The sequence below is a fragment of the Balaenoptera borealis genome (genome assembly GCF_965194805.1).
Source record: "Balaenoptera borealis genome assembly, chromosome: 12".
NCBI lineage: Eukaryota > Metazoa > Chordata > Mammalia > Artiodactyla > Balaenopteridae > Balaenoptera > Balaenoptera borealis.
The window spans coordinates 97,491,478-97,508,394 of record NC_138869.1 but is presented as its reverse complement, the minus strand read 5'-3'; the positions used below and the strand labels follow the sequence as shown (position 1 = coordinate 97,508,394).

The window sequence follows — 16,917 nt, the reverse complement described above, 5'->3', positions numbered from 1 at the left end:
GACCTTATTATGATTTTAAGCAGCCTTTCTGCTAATGGGTGGGGCTGTGTTCCTGTCTTGCTAGTTGTTTGGCATGGGGTGTCCAGCATTGGAGCTTGCTGGTCATTGAGTGGAGCTGGGTCTTAGCGTTGAGATGGAGAACTCTGGGAGAGCTCTCGATAATTGATATTACATGGGGCCAGGAGGTCTCTGGTGGACCAGTGTCCTGAACTCAGCTCTCCCACCTCAGAGGCTCAGGCCTGACACCTGGCCAGAGCGCCAAGACACTGTCAGCCACACGGCTCAGAAGAAAAGGGAGGAAGAAAAAAAAAAAAGAAAAAGAAAAAAAAATAAAGTTATTAAAAAATATATTATTAAAATTTTTTAAAAAAAAGAACAACCAAACCAATAAACAAATCCACCAATGTTAACAAGCGCTAAAAACTCTACTAAAAAGCCAAAAACAAAAAACAAAAAAAACCCCAGACAGACAGAACCCTAGGATAAATGGTAAAAGCAAACCTACACAGACAAAAATCACACAAAGAAGCATACATATACAGACTCACAAAGAGAGAAAAAGGAAAAAAAAATAAAAATAAAAAAATAAAAAAAAATATATATATATAAAACGGTAAAGGAAGAGAGCAACCAAATCAATAAACAAATCTACCAATGATAATAAGCTCTAAATACTAAACTGAGATAAACATAAAACCAGAAACAAATTAGATGCAGAAAGGAAATCCAAGTCTACAGTTGCTCCCAAAGTCCACCTCCTCAATTTGGGATGATTCCTTGTCTATTCAGGTATTCCACAGATGCAGGGTACATCAAGTTGATTGTGGAGATTTAATCCGCTGCTCCTGAGGCTGCTGGGAGAGATTTCCCTTTCTCTTCTTTGTTCGCACAGCTCCTGGGGTTCAGCTTTGGATTTGGCCCCGCCTCTGCATGTTAGGTCACCCTCTGGTGTCTTTTGCGAAGTCTGAGTTCTTCTGCCAGCGTTCAGTAAGTGTTCTGTACGAGTTGTTCCACATGTAGATATATTTTTGATGTATTTGTGGGAAGGAAGGTGATCTCCACGTCTTACTCCTCCACCATCTTGAAGGTCTCCCCCTTAACTTGTATTCTTGAAATAAAATAAACATCTCTGCATCTTTGCAATTGTTCTTTCTTCTTCCTGGAATGTCCTTATTACCCTTTTCTGCCAGGTCAGCACTCAAGTGCCTCTCTCTAAATAGTTCATTACTCCTGCCTTAGTGTGCTTATTTTTATTTTAATATTTTTTACATTGTATTAAAATTATATATTTGCCTTTCTATCCTATAAGCTTTGCCACAGTGCTTTTAGCTCCTCGAGGACAGAGGACAGTTGTCTTACCCAACCTGAGTCTCCATTACCTAAATATTGCCAAATGGCAGCTGAAGAGTTTTGTCTTACATGTTAAGCTAACTCTTTGAGTTGAACCAACACATTCTACCCAAGTTTACCATCTATCTATTACATCCAAATTTGTGACATGCTATGGCTGCCAAGCCAACAGTACACATAATCCATACCCAAGTCATCCAAACAAGTGAGGCTCCTAATGGTCTCAGAATTCTCCAATTCAGACAATCTCGTTAATTTTATTTCTTCTTTTTAACACAAATTTAGCCATGATTATCACTGGGAACTGTTCACCTCAAAGATCTCAAACTGAAATTCTTTCTTTGACCACAAGATCCACCTCAACGACCAAAGTGTTTTTCACCTTTAGGCCGTACGCCATCCCCAGTACCTTGTATCTTGCTTATTTTACTGGTCTCATCAGGCCTCTCCTTTCTGGCCTGAATTCCATGGCCAATCATTTTAATCATGATCTCATTAGCACCCAAGATTACCATGATCTGCTGAGCCACCATATATGCTCTTTAATTCCCAGCTTTGTGTTAACCAAAGCATATTTGTTTTGGTTTACATTTCTACTTCTGAGCCTAGCCTTGCAAATTCAGACTACCTCCGTACACAGATTCTTTTTCCCATATTACCTGCCAGCCTTTCCTCCTCTAAGGTCTCAGAGAAAGAGATGTCCTGGATCTTCTACAAGGATAATCTATCTGGATATTTTTCCCCATCTTCTCTAGATCTTAATCAACTCCTTAACATCTTCAACTTCACCTTCTCCCCTGACCTTGATCCTGATTCTATCTCAAGTGACCTTTTCATTTCTTTCCTAATTTCTCGTGTACTTCTGATTTACAATCTGGATTCTCCCTTTACAAATAGCTCTGTCAGGTCACCAGTTGTCTATTCATCCCCATCCTGCTCAACTTTTTTGCATTACTTATAGCACTGATAACCACTTCTAGTTTAAACTTTCTCCTCTCTGGACTTCCTGTCACTGAATTGTCTTGGTCTTCCACCAGTTTCGATGACCACTCTGGCCCTGTCTCCTTCATTGGCTCCACTTCCCAGAGCTAAGCCTCAAATGTGATCACACTGTATCAGGCTGGTCTTACCTGCCTTTCCCCACACATTCTCATGATGATCCACCCACTGTGATAGTGATAACCCCTAAATCCTGGCATGTTTTCACACTGTCAGTCACATTTCTGACACGGTTGGGTAATGTTGTATTGAAGAGGAGATTACAGTGGATGTCCTCTTGTATGATACAACTGGATCCCATGTTGGTCATTTAATTTTTCAAAAGGCAGATAATATAGGAATCCATTAAAAACCACTTTAATTTAAAATATAACCATACTTTTTCCCCTGAATTCTTTGAGTATAGGTCAACTTGTTGAAAAAATCCTTGTATAAGCCACCTATACTGCACTGGATAAAATTTCCAGCCTATTTTTAAAAGCAGAGCAGGAATTTAAGATCTGTGAAGCAATCTGTGCATAGAACCTTTCAGAATTTTTATTATTTTCCCCCAAGTCTTTTCTAATTCCTAATTATACATTTTGCAGCAATTTTTAAAAGCTATTTACCTATATTAAGTCTTCCAAAGCAGTCAACTTAATTTTCTTACGAAGAGTTCTCCTTAACGCTGAGGTTTCATCATTTTATCTGATATTTAATTAAACTGCAAATTAAGGGTGTGGAGAAAACAGAACCCTCCTACACTGTTGGTGGGAATGTAAATTGGTACAACCACTATGGAAAATAGTATGGAGGTTCCCTAAAAAACTAAAAATAGAAGTACCATACGATCCAGCAATCCCACTCCTGGGCATATACCCAGAGAAAACCATAATCTGAAAAGATCCGTGCACCCCAATGTTCACTGCAGCACTATTTACAATAGCCAAGACATGGAAGCAACCTAAATGTCCATCGACAGAGGAATGGATAAAGACGATGTGGTACATATATACAGTGGAATATTACTCAGCCATAAAAAAATGAAATAATGCCATTTGCAGCAACATGGATGGACCCTAGAGATTATCATACTAAGTAAAGTAAGTCAGACAGAGAAAGACAAATATCATATGATATCACTCATATGTGGAATCTAATTTTAAAAATGATACAAATGAACTCATTTACAAAACAGAAACAGACTTACAGATTATCGAAAACAAACTTATCGTTACCAAAGGGGAAACATGGAGGGGTGGGGAGGGACGATAAATCAGGAGCTTGGGATGAACATACACACACTACTATACATAAGATAGATGACCAACAAGGACCTGCTGTATAACACAGGGAACTCTACTCAATATTCTGTGATAACCTATATGAGAAAAGAATCTAAAAATGAATGAAAATATGTATGCATAAAACTGAATTATCTTGCTATACCCCAGAAACTAACACAATATTGTAAATCAACTATACTCCAGTAAAGCTAAATTAAAAAAAAAATCCTGCACATTACAATAACAAGGGTAAATGAATTTGGGAACAAACAATTCACTCTGGGTAGAAATGAAAGTATTTGGCTGTACTGGTGAGTAGCCTATCAGCCACGAGCATTCAGCACGCTGTGGTATCAGTCAGTGTGTTTTACAGAGAAAATGGAGAGTGACGGTTAATTTGGTAAGGCACATAAGTGAAAGAAAAAGAACAAGTTCGCATATTAAAGCCATATTAAGTTGGGAATATTATGGAGATAAGAACAGTAACCAAGCCTAGATGTCCTCACCTCTACTCTTTTCAGTGCCACGATATTTCTAGACTTATACTTAAGAGTGATTAAGATTCATATATGAAATGACAATCTATTTTAAAAATTAAACTGGAAAAATGATGAAAATCCCTAAATAACAGACACATCTATTCGTGGCCAATTTCCTATGTCTTTAAGGACTGCGAGAAACTTACCTACTCTACATGTAGTTACAATGATTGTGTTCCTTCCCCACTGAAAATAAAAAATAAGACTTTTAAGATCCTACCCACCTTTTTATATTGTAATAATATTCAAGTGACTATCACTAAAGTGTTTAAATGAATACAGTATTTGGGGGAACAGAGAAAACCTTCCTGTTGCCAATATTTTAAAAAACAAATAATAAACAATTAGTTTCAACAATACTGTAGAGATTTGCTAAGTATTTCACAAGTGCAAGGTGAACTTAACTCATTAACCTCAATGGAGTACAGAAGGACGAACCCAGAACTCAGTGGATCATACTGATCTACGTTACTAACTTTGAGGGTTACTAACTTTGCCTTTTTGTCTCCCAAAGTTAGCTCTTCCCCAACTTAGCAAAAAGCTTCTAAATATAACTACAAGTGGAATAAAACAATTGGAGGAAGTAAAACCTTTTGTTTTCCTGCAACATATAAAGGAAAAACAAAGGCAAAAGCATTGTTCAAAAAATAAGCAATTGTTATAATATGTTTGAATGAATTCTCTTCCTCCACTAATGTCTTGGAAGAGCAGTTATATTTCTTTTTTTCTTATTAGATGCTATTCACGCTTTTGAAATATTAGCAAAACACTCAAGAGGCAGAGCTTGGTTCAAGATGGCAGAGTAGAAGGACCTGCTCTCACTCCCTCTTGCGAGAACACTAGAATCACAACTAACTGCTGAACAATCATCGACAGGAAGACACTGGAACTCACAAAAAAAGATACCCCACATCCAAAGACAAAGGAGAAGCCACAATGAGACGGTAGGAGGGGCGCAATCACAATAAAATCAAATCCCATAACTGCTGGGTGGGTGACTCACAAACTGGAGAACACTTATACCACAGAAGTCCACCCACTGGAGTGAAGGTTCTGAGCCCCATGTAAGGCTTCCCAACCTGCGGGTCTGGCAAAGGGAGGAGGAATTCCTAGAGAATCAGACTTCGAAGGCTAGCAGGATTTGATTGCAGGACTTCGACAGGACTGAGGGAAACAGAGACTTCACTCTTGGAGGGCACACACAAAGTAGTGTGAGCATCGGGACCCAGGGGAAGGAGCAGTGACCCCATAGGAGACTGAACCAGACCTACCTGCTAGTGTTGGAGGGTCTCCTGCAGAGGCAGGGGGTGGCTGTGGCTCACCATGAGGACAAGTACACTGGCAGCGGAAGTTCTGTGAAGTACTCCTTGGCGTGAGCCCTCCTGGAGTCTGCCATTAGCCTCACCAAAGAACCCGGGTAGGCTCCAGTGTTGGGTCACCTCAGGCCAAACAACCAACAGGGAGGGAACCCAACCCCACCCATCAGCACACAAGCAGATTAAAGTTTTACTGAGCTCTGCCCACCAGAGCAACAGCCAGCTCTACCCACCACCAGTCCCTCCGATCAGGAAACTTGCTTAAGCCTCTTAGATAGCCTCATCCACCAGAGGGAAGACAGCAGAAGCAAGAAGAACTACAATCCTGCAGCCTGTGGAACAAAAATCACATTCACAGAAAGACAGACAAGATGAAAAGGCAGAGGGCTATGTAACAGATGAAGGAACAAGATAAAACCCCAGAAAAACAACTAAATGAAGTAGAGATAGGCAACCTTCCAGAAAAAGAATTCAGAATAATGATAGTGAAGACGATCCAGAACCTCTGAAAAACAATGGAGGCAAAGATCGAGAAGATGCAAGAAATGTTTAACAAAGACCTAGAAGAATTAAAGAACAAACAAACAGAGATGAACAATACAATAACTGAAATGAAAAATACACTAGAAGGAATCAACAACAGAATAACTGAGGGAGAACAATGGATAAGTGACTTGGAAGACAGAATGGTGGAATTCACTGCTGCAGAACAGAATAAAGAAAAAAGAATGAAAAGAAATGAAGACAGCCTAAGAAACCTCTGGAACAACATTAAACGCAACAACATTCGCATTATAGGGGTCCCAGAAGGAGAAGAGAGAGTGAAAGGACCCAAGAAAATATTTGAAGAGATTACAGTCGAAAACTTCCCTAACATGGGAAAGGAAATAGCCACCCAAGTCCAGGAAGTGCAGAGAGTCCCATACAGGATAAATCCAAGGAGAAACATGCCGAGACACACAGTAATCAAATTGGCAAAAATTAAAGACAAAGAAAAATTACTGAAAGCAGCCAGGGAAAAACGACAAATAACATACAAGGGAACTCCCATAAGGTTAACAGCTGATTTCTCAGCAGAAACTACAAGCCAGAAGGGAGTGGCATGATATATTTAAAGTGATGAAAGGGAAGAACCTACAACCAAGATTACTCTACCCGGAAAGGATCTCATTCACATTCGATGGAGAAATCAAAAGCTTTACAGACAAGCAAAAGCTAAGAGAATTCAGCACCACCAAACCAGCTCTACAACAAATACTAAAGGAACTTCTCTAAGTGGGAAACACAAAAGAAGAAAAGGACCTACCAAAAAAAAAAACCCAAAACAATTAAGAAAATGGTCATAGGAACATACATATCAATAACTACCTTAAACATGAACGGATTAAATGCTCCAACCAAAAGACACAGGCTTGCTGAATGGATACAAAAACAAGACCCATATAAAATGCTGTTTACAGGAGACCTACTGCAGACCTAGGGACACAGACAGACTGAAAGTGAGGGGATGGAAAAAGATATTCCATGCAAATGGAAATCAAAAGAAAACTGGAGTAGCAATACTCATGTCAGATAAAACAGACTTTAAAATAAAGAATGTTACAAGAGACAAGGAAGGACACTACATAATGATCAAGGGATCAATCCAAGAAGAAGACATAACAATTATAAATATATATGCACCCAACATAGGAGCACCTCAATACATAAGGCAACTGCTAACAGCTATAAAAGAGGAAAGCGACAGTAAAACAATAACAGTGGGGGACTTTAACACCTCACTTACACCAATGGACAGATCATCCAAATAGAAAATTAATAAGGAAACAGAAGCTTTAAATGACACAACAGACCAGATAGATTTAATTGATATTTATAGGACATTCTATCCAAAAACAGATTACACTTTCTTCTCAAGTGCTCATGGAACATTCTCCAGGATAGATCACATCTTGGGTCACAAATCAAGCCTCAGTAAATTTAAGAAAATTGAAATCATATCAAGCATCTTTTCTGACCACAACGCTATGAGATTAGAAATCAATTACAGGGGAAAAAAAACTGTAAAAAACACAAAAACATGAAGGCTAAACAATACGTTACTAAATAACCACGAGATCACTGAAGAAATCAAAAAATACCTAGAGACAAATGACAATGAAAACACGATGATCCAAAACCTATGGGATGCAGCAAAAGCAGTTCTAAGAGGGAAGTTTATAGCTATACAAGCCTACCTCAAGAAACAACAAAAATCTCAAGTAAACAATCTAACCTTACACCTAAAGGGGCTAGAGAAAGAAGAACAAACAAAACCCAAAGTTAGCAGAAGGAAAGAAATCATCAAGATCAGAGCAGAAATAAATGAAATACAAACAAAGAAAACAATAGCAAAGATCAATAAAACTAAAAGCTGGTTCTTTGAGAAGATAAACAAAATCAATAAAGATAAACTCCTCAAATCAATAAAATTAGAAATGAAAAAGGAGAAGTTACAACAGACACCACAGAAAAACAAAGCATCCTAAGAGACTACTACAAGCAACTCTATGCCAATAAAATGGACAACCTGGAAGAAATGGACAAATTCTTAGAAAGGTATAACCTTCCAAGACTGAACCAGGAAGAAACAGAAAATATGAACAGACCAATCACAAGTAATGAAATTGAAACTGTGATTAAAAATCTTCCAACAAACAAAAGTGCAGGACCAGATGGCTTCACAGGTGAATTCTATCAAACATTTAGAGACGAGCTACCATCCATCCTTCTCAAACGCTTCCAAAAAATTGCAGAGGAAAGAACACTCCCAAACTCATTCTATGAGGCCACCATCATCCTGATACCAAAACCAGACAAAGATACTACAAAAAAAGAAAATTACAGACCAATATCACTGATGAATATAGATGCAAAAATCCACAACAAAATACTAGCAAACAGAATCCAACAACACATTAAAAGGGTTATACACCATGATCAAGTGGGATTTATCCCAGGGATGCAAGGATTCTTCAATATATGCAAATCAATCAATGTGATACACCATATTAACAAACTGAAGAATAAAAACCATATGATCATCTCCATAGATGCAGAAAAAGCTTTTGACAAAATTCAACACCCACTTATGATAAAAACTCTCTAGAAAGTGGGCATAGAGGGAAACTACCTCAACATAATAAAGGCCATATACGACAAACCCACAGCAAACATCATCCTCAAAGGTGAAAAACTGAAAGCATTTCCTCTAAGATCAGGAACGAGACAAGGATATCCACTCTCACCACTATTATCCAACATAGTTTTGGAAGTCCTAGCCACGGCAATCAGAGAAGAAAACGAAATAAAAGGAATACAAATTGGAAAAGAAGAAGTAAAACTGTCACTGTTTGCAGATGACATGATACTATACATAGAGAATCCTAAAAATTCCACCAGAAAACTACTAGAGCTAATCAATGAATTTAGTGAAGTTGCAGGATACAAAATTAATGCACAGAAATCTCTTGCATTCCTATACACTAATGATGAAAAATCTGAAAGAGAAATTAAGGAAACACTCCCATTTACCATTGCAACAAAAAAGAATAAAATACCTAGGAATAAACCTACCTAGGGAGACAAAAGGCTTGTAATGCAGAAAACTATAAGACACTGATGAAAGAAATTAAGGATGATACCAACAGATGGAGAGATATACCATATCCTTGGACTGGAAGAATCAATATTGTGAAAATGACTACACTACCCAAAGCAATCTACAGATTCAGTGCAATCCCTATCAAACTACCAATGGCATTTTTTACAGAACTAGAACAAAAAAATCTTAAAATATGTATGGAGACACAAAAGACCCCGAATAGCCAAAGCAGTCTTGAGGGAAAAAAACGGAGCTGGAGGAATGAGACGCCCTGACTACAGACTATACTACAAAGTTACAGTAATCAAGACAATATGGTACTGGCACAAAAACAGAAACATAGATCAATGGAACAAGACAGAAAGCCCAGAGATAAACCTACACAACTATGGTCAACAAATCTATGACAAAGGAGGCAAGTATATACAGTGCAGAAAAGACAGTCTCTTCAATAAGTGGTGCTGGGAAAACTGGACAGCTACATGTAAAAGAATGAAATTAGAACACTCCCTAACACCATACACAAAAATAAACTCAAAATGGATTAGAGACCTAAGTGTAAGACCAGACACTATAAAACTCTTAGAGGAAAACATAGAAAGAACACTCTTTGACATAAATCACAGCAAGATCTTTTTTGATCCACCTCCTAGAGTAATGGAAATAAAAACAAAAATAAACAAATGGGACCTAATGAAACTTCAAAGCTTTTGCACAGCAAAGGAAACCATAAACATGATGAAAAGACAACCCTCAGAATGGGAGAAAATATTTGCAAACGAATCAACAGACAAAGGATTAATCTCCAAAATATATAAATAGCTCAATATTAAACAGCTCAATATTAAAAAAACAAACAACCCAATCCAAAAATGGGCAGAAGACCTAAATAGACGTTTCTCCAAAGAAGACATACAGATGGCCAAGAAGCACATGAAAAGATGCTCAACATCACTAATTATTAGAGAAATGCAAATCAAAACTACAATGAGGTATCACCTCACACCAGTCAGAATGGGCATCAGCAGAAAATCTACAAACAACAAATGCTGGAGAGGGTGTGGAGAAAAGGGAACCCTCTTGCACTGTTGATGGGAATGTAAATTGATATAGCCACTATGGAGAACAGCATGGAGGTTCCTTAAAAAACTAAAAGTACAACTACCATATGACCCAGCAATCCCACTACTGGGCATATACTCATAGAGAAAACCATAATTCAAAAAGACACATGCACCCTAATGTTCATTGCAGCACTATTTACAACAGCCAGGTCATAGAAGCAACCTCAATGTCCACTGACAGATGAATGGATAAAGAAGATGTGGTACATATATACAATGGAATATTACTCAGCCATAAAAAGGAACGAAACTGGGTCATTTGTAGAGACGTGGGTGGACCTAGAGACTGTCATACAGAGTGAAGTAAGTCGGACAGAGAAAAACAAATATTGCATATTAACGCATACATGTGGAACCTAGAATAATGGTACAGATGAACCGGTTTGCGGGGCAGAAATTGAGACACAGATGTAGAGAACAAACGTATGGACACCAAGGGGGGAAAGCCGTGGAGGGGTGGGGGTGGTGGTGTGATGAATTGTGCGATTGGGATTGACATGTGTACACTGATGTGTATAAAATGGATGACTAATAAGAACCTGCTGTATAAAAAAATAAATAAAATTCAAAAATTAAAAGAAAAACACTCAAGAGGAAAGAATTTTCAATGAATATTAGTTCTTTAAAAAACTAGATATGATACAATAATCAGTTTAGGGTTTGTTCAAATTTGAGAGCTTTAATTGGCCTGTGGGTGGGTTGGATGTGCTGTTAAATATTGTGCATAATTAGGGATGTGTGTATAAACAAGATATTTCAGCATAAATTGAATTATTCTATCAGGTAATATGTAACACTATCTAACCTTTTGCAAACTACTGGTCTCCTTTTTTTCTGTGAATACTGTCATACAAAAAAAAAAAAAATGCCTCAGTACTGAGATGCAAGCAAAGTTGACATTTTGCATAATCTGTGTCCCTGCCTGCCTTTTAATATTAACTTGCTTTTTTTCTTCTCCTAACATGATATAAGAAGATGCTAGTAGACTAAAAGAAAAGGAGAGGGAAAATAATATTTTATGAGGATTTCAAATCTTATTTTAAACCAATGAGGAAAAATAATGTACATGAGTTGTGGTTCACAAATTGATTAAGAATAATGGTGTAGCCATGATAATACATCACATGATCATTTAACATGGCCCTCAACAAACTGACCATGAACTTAATCATTTACTATAACTGTAGTCAGTCAAATAGAAACTCAGCCAAAACAAGTCTGTCTGATTATAGTCATAGTAGGAATAAGCTTTTATACCTTTTACCTTGCGGATTACTTATTTTCTCTAACACATCCAAATAAATCATACACATGAACAATTCAACTGTAAATAATATACTGGAAAATCTTTAACCAGTAACTCTAAAAGTCAATACTAGCTTATATATGAAACATAATAAGCAATAATTCAAAGTCTTCTTGGTTACTGAAATTCTCTGAGAAAAGAAATTTCACTACTCAATTGCTAATGAGTAATTGAAAAGTGGTGAATTGGAAGGGCTTTGAGCTGTTGGAAAGTTTGTGGTTTTCCCTATTTTTCACAAGTGTTTCCCCATAACCAGTAAGGGTCAACGAGGCCAAGAATGATTCTTCAGTGCCCACCTGAAATAGTTCCCTAAAATTAAAAAGCAATGCTGGGCACTTTTAGTATCTCAGAATATAGTTCATCAAAGCTTCATTAAAGCTTGTAATTTTACAGATTGAGAAACTAAGGCTGAAAAAGATAGGGAGACTTATCCAAAGTTACAAGATGGTGGCAGAGCATGACCCAGCACTGAAAACCTCGCAGGAGGTTCATGTGACTCTGGGTCAACTGCAGGGCCACCTCTTTGCCTTTATCACCATGGCCTCTCCGTCTGGCCCAGGCTCAGCACAACAGAAACCAGAATCTTCTTAAATTATGATTCTCTGGGACTTCCCTGGTGGTCCAGTGGCTAAGACTCTGTGCTCCCAATGCAGGGGGCCCGGGTTCAATCCCTGGTCAGGGAACTAGATCCCACATGCCACAACTAAGAGTCCACATACTGCAACTAAAGATCCTGTGTGCCACAACTAAGACCTGACCCCGCACAGCCAAATAATAAATAAATAAATGTTTAAAAAAAAACCCAGGGACTTCCCTGGTGGCGCACTAGATAAGAATCCGCTTGCCAATGCAGGGGACACGGGTTCGATCCCCGGTCTGGGAAGATCCCACATGCTGCGGAGCAACTAAGCCCTGTACACCACCACTACTGAGCGTGTGCTCTAGAGCTCACGAGCCACAACTACTGAAGCCCACGTGCCTAGAGCCCGTGCTCCACAACAAGAGAAGCCACTGCAATGAGAAGCCCGCGCACCGCAACAAAGAGTAGCCCCCCTCGCTGCACCTAGAGAAAGCCCGCGCGCAGCAACAAAGACCCAACACAGCCAAAAATAAATAAATAAATTTATAAAAAAAAACAAAAACAAAAACCCAAAACACTATGATTCTCAACAACCTCAAAGTTAGCGCTGTGTCTCCTAACATATTACTTATAATGTCATTAGCAGAAACTCTCACTTGGTACATGTGTTACAGCTAAAAAAGAATATCAAAACCACTTGTGATTAAATAAAATTTATGAAAACAGTATTAAGCAAACTTTTATTTTCTGATGTAAATTGTCTGATTTAAAGAAAAAGGAATGCATTCTTTCGTCATCATCAAGAGAACATGACATCAATTAACTCTCATCTACTTTAAAGTGAAGAATTAAACACAAAATTACCTTTGAAGGTTTCAAGTTCCTTCCTGTAGGAAAAAAAAGATATAAATTTATTAATCTATTCCCCATGGAAACTGCTCTTAGATTATAAAATTTTAAGTACTTCAAATGCCCAGAGTGGTATTTCTAGATGCTCACATGTCAATTATACTTCAGTGAAATTACCAGTACAATTAGCCTAAAGCTACTATTTTCAGTTTTTCTGCTATTACCCTATTAATGGCTCAAAAAAGTTCTACCAAAATTTAAACTGTTAAAACACTGAAACACTTGTAAGAAGACATTGAGCATTTTAATGCCAGCTAGGAACCATCTAGTATATATAAGAATCAGTTTATAAAAGCACTTAACAATTTTCCCTCCACTGATAAATATTAAACAACAGATTTTTAAAATCTTTAATTAAAAATCATCTGGAATAGGATCAGTGTTTTCCCCTTTTAAATGAAAGGGGAGAGCATACATATATCAAAGGATTGAAGTCCATAGATCATCCTGACACAAAAGGGCCAAGCCTCCAGGAAATCCTCTGGTTTGTAATTTTGGCAGCGTCAATTAGCGATGCTGAAACACAAAGTTTCCTGGGGAAATGTAAAGCCAGGGAAAATAGATGATCATATAACAAAACATTTTTTTAAAAATAAATCTATTTATTCATTCATTCATTCATTCATTTATTTATGGCTGTGTTGGGTCTTCGTTGCTGTGCATGAGCTTTCTCTAGCTGTGGCGAGCGGGGGCTACTCTTCGTTGTGGTGTGCAGGCTTCTCACTGCAGTGGCTTCTCTTGTTACACAGCATGGGCTCTAAGCACGCGGGCTTCAGTAGTTGTGGCACACGGGCTCAGTAGTTGTGGTTCGCGGGCTCTAGAGTGCAGGCTCAGTAGTTGTGGCGCATGGGCTTAGTTGCTCCACGGCATGTGGGAACTTCCCAGACCAGGGCTCGAACCCGTGTCCCCTGCATTGGCAGGTGGATTCTAAACCACTGTGCCACCAGGGAAGTCCCCATAATACAAAACATTTTTGACAAAGAAGTCAAAAGCAAGTTTTTTTCAGGTTTTCCTTCATAATTCTGTAATTATATTTTTCTCATTATCAGTACTAATAATTTTGAGGAGGCAAATTCATTTAGTAAAGGTTTGTTATCCCACTCAAAATATGAGACGTTCATCTTTTATTTGCATGTACGTTTTACTAAAAATCTAGAGCTATTTTTGATTCTCAAATCAGTATTCCACATTGCTAATTACAATACCTCTCATGTTCCAAAACAGTTGACTACAATGAACAGCTGGCTGGTGGAACCGGCAAGCTGCCACTGAAAAGCCAATATTCTTGTAACAGCCAAGGGAAGGTTCTTAAATCAGATGGTCATCTCACCCCTCTTTTTTTTCTAAAAATACCAACTCATGATAATATTGCCCCAGCACCAGAGTTCATTAACTAAGAAAAAAGAATGTTATTTTCAATCCTATCATTAAAAAAAAAAAAAAGTGCAATTGTTTCTCTTGAGCCAATAGCTCAGCTTCATTCTTAAAAGACTAGGTACAAAGTAAACATGCCTAAAACCTACTTTATACTCCAATAATGGGATGAAAGCCAAAATAGGCCTAGCGGAAAGGCAACATCTATCGTAAGAGAATATCCTGAAGAGATACCTTCAATCTACTTCTTACTGATGCCCTCGTGTGAGCAATCCCCTAAGGCCACCAAGGGGTGGACAAGATGACGAAACACTCACTTCAATATTTTAAGAAGTAATTCTTTTCTCTCTGATAACAGTCTTTCGATAGTGTCTGCCTTCCTTCTTTTAGAACATGCAGCAGTAAACAAAATTTCAAAAAAGCACCTCCTGTTTTAAAAAGGTGAAACTTGGAGTAATGATTTCAGACATTGTTTTTCCCTTACTCGCGCCCTGAATACTAAAAACCATAAAGCGAAGAATCCAGTGTCTACTTTATTAATGAGTCATTGCCCAATTGAGGGAAGCTTTCATGTGGAGTTACCATGCCCACCTTCCAACCTTCTGGCTGCCTCATCAAAGCAATGGGAAGCTGCTATGAGAAAAGAGGCAAGGCCAGCAGGGTGCTCTCCCTAGACACCTCTGTTTACAGACTGTCATGACCCACGGCAGTTCATGAAACCTCCTTTCAGAAAGTAAGCCACTCCTGTACCCAGTTCCTAAAAAAGAAGACTGGCTGAGGTAGTGGTGGCACAGATAACGGTGGTTTAAGGTAAAAATCAGTACTACGGAACTTTTAAAGAACTGATAAAGGAAATCAGTAGCACCGGAAGCCTTGAAGTGTTGTAATTTTTAGGGCAAACTCCACAACGTCAGAGGTAACAGCATCTGGAAATACAGAAGATATAAGAGAAGGGAGGGAAAGACACATCAAGCAGAGTTAATGGTGAAAGTGAAGCCCTGGAGGCTGAACGTTGCGCGTTATCTTTAGGAAAGAACAAATAATTCAGAACAGCAGGCTGAATGAAGAGAAAGTAGTGGGAGATGAGGTTAAAGAGGTAGAGGATTCTGAGTGCCAGGCTAAAAGGATTTGGTTTTATTTTTAGCAGGAGAATAACTTGAGCAAATCTGTGCTTTGGGAAGAACATTCTAGCTGTGATGCATAGATGTACTAACAAGGGGGAGAATAAAGCAGGGAGCACTCAGGAAACTATTAGAAGAGTTTGAAGAAGAGCTAATTAGTGGCTGGAAAGGGCAACATAAGTGGCAATGGCAATGAAGAGAGGGAGTCCAATTTGAAAAACGCCACGGAGAAGACTCAACAGACCATGGCAACTGATGACATGGGCACAAGTACATAACCATGAGAGTTCTAGTCTGGATCACTGGAAGGAAAGGGAATTCGTTAACAGAAAACTTAGGAAGAGGAGCAGATTTTGGAGGGCAGTGCATGAGTTCAGTTTGGAACTTAATGAAATAATCTGGAAGGTAGGAAACCTAAGGCTGGCGACGCTGAAAGACATGACTCCCCTCCCCTGTAACCCGCTCAGGGATTCAGCTCCCCCACTGCCTGTTCAGTCCTGAACCTACTCCAGCTTGGCTTCCAGACCCCACCACTGCACAGTGAGGGTCACCAGCAATCACCAAGCTGCCGAAGGCAATGCTCACTCTCAGTTTTCATCCGAATCCCTCAGCAGAATTTGATTCCTTGAGAAAGTTTTCTCTAGTTTTTCTCCTTCTCCCTCAGCTCCTTCTGCTGCTTCTCTACCCTTTCCAGACGACCACTAGATGCTGGAGCTCCGCCAGCCTGGTCCTGGGCCCTCTGCGTAACTTACATTCTCTCACAAGGCAATTCATTCAGCTATGCAGCCTTAAATACCATCCACATACTGACTTCCTGATTTATACTTCCTGTCTTGATCTCTTCTTTGAGCTCCAGACGCAAATGCAACTGCCTATTTGAGAGCTCTGCTCAAAGTGGAGCAGGCTTCCCAACAATACCCGCAAGAGAGCCTGTTCGGGCTTCCCTGGTGGCACAGTGGTTAAGAATCCATCTGCCAATGCAGGGGACACAGGTTCGAGCCCTGGCCTGGGAAGATCCCACATGCCGCAGAGCAACTAAGCCCATGCGCCACAACTACTGAGCCTGTGCTCTAGAGCCCGTGAGCCACAACTACTGAGCCCACGTGCCACAACTACTGAAGCCCGCGCACCTAGAGCCCGTGCACCGCAACAAGAGAAGCCACCACAATGAGAAGCCTGCACACTGCAACGAAGAGTAGCCCTCGCTCGCCTCAACTAGAGAAAGCCCACGCGCAGCAACAAAGATCCAATTGCAGCCAAAAATAAATAAAATAAATAAATTAAAAAAAAAAAGAGCCTGGTCTTCCTTCAGTCTCCCTCATCTCAACTCATGCCATTACCAAGTTCCTCAAGCTTTGGTTTATCCATCTCCCTCCTTCGCCACATCTAAT

General features: G+C 39.1%; 1 protein-coding gene across 2 annotated transcripts in view; it reads right to left on the bottom strand.

Moving 5' to 3' along the window:
* The window catches only part of DTNBP1 (dystrobrevin binding protein 1), a 119,203-nt gene that overhangs the window by 53,430 nt on the left and 48,856 nt on the right, over nt 1-16,917 (bottom strand). Inside the window, exon 7 of one of the 2 annotated variants that reach the window (XM_082345437.1) lies at nt 12,987-13,009. The exons of the other annotated variant lie outside the window; for it this stretch is intronic. Within the exon in view, the coding sequence (XP_082201563.1) occupies nt 12,987-13,009 (23 nt within the window). The remainder of the gene's footprint in view (nt 1-12,986; nt 13,010-16,917) is intronic. 2 annotated transcript variants of the gene reach the window in all.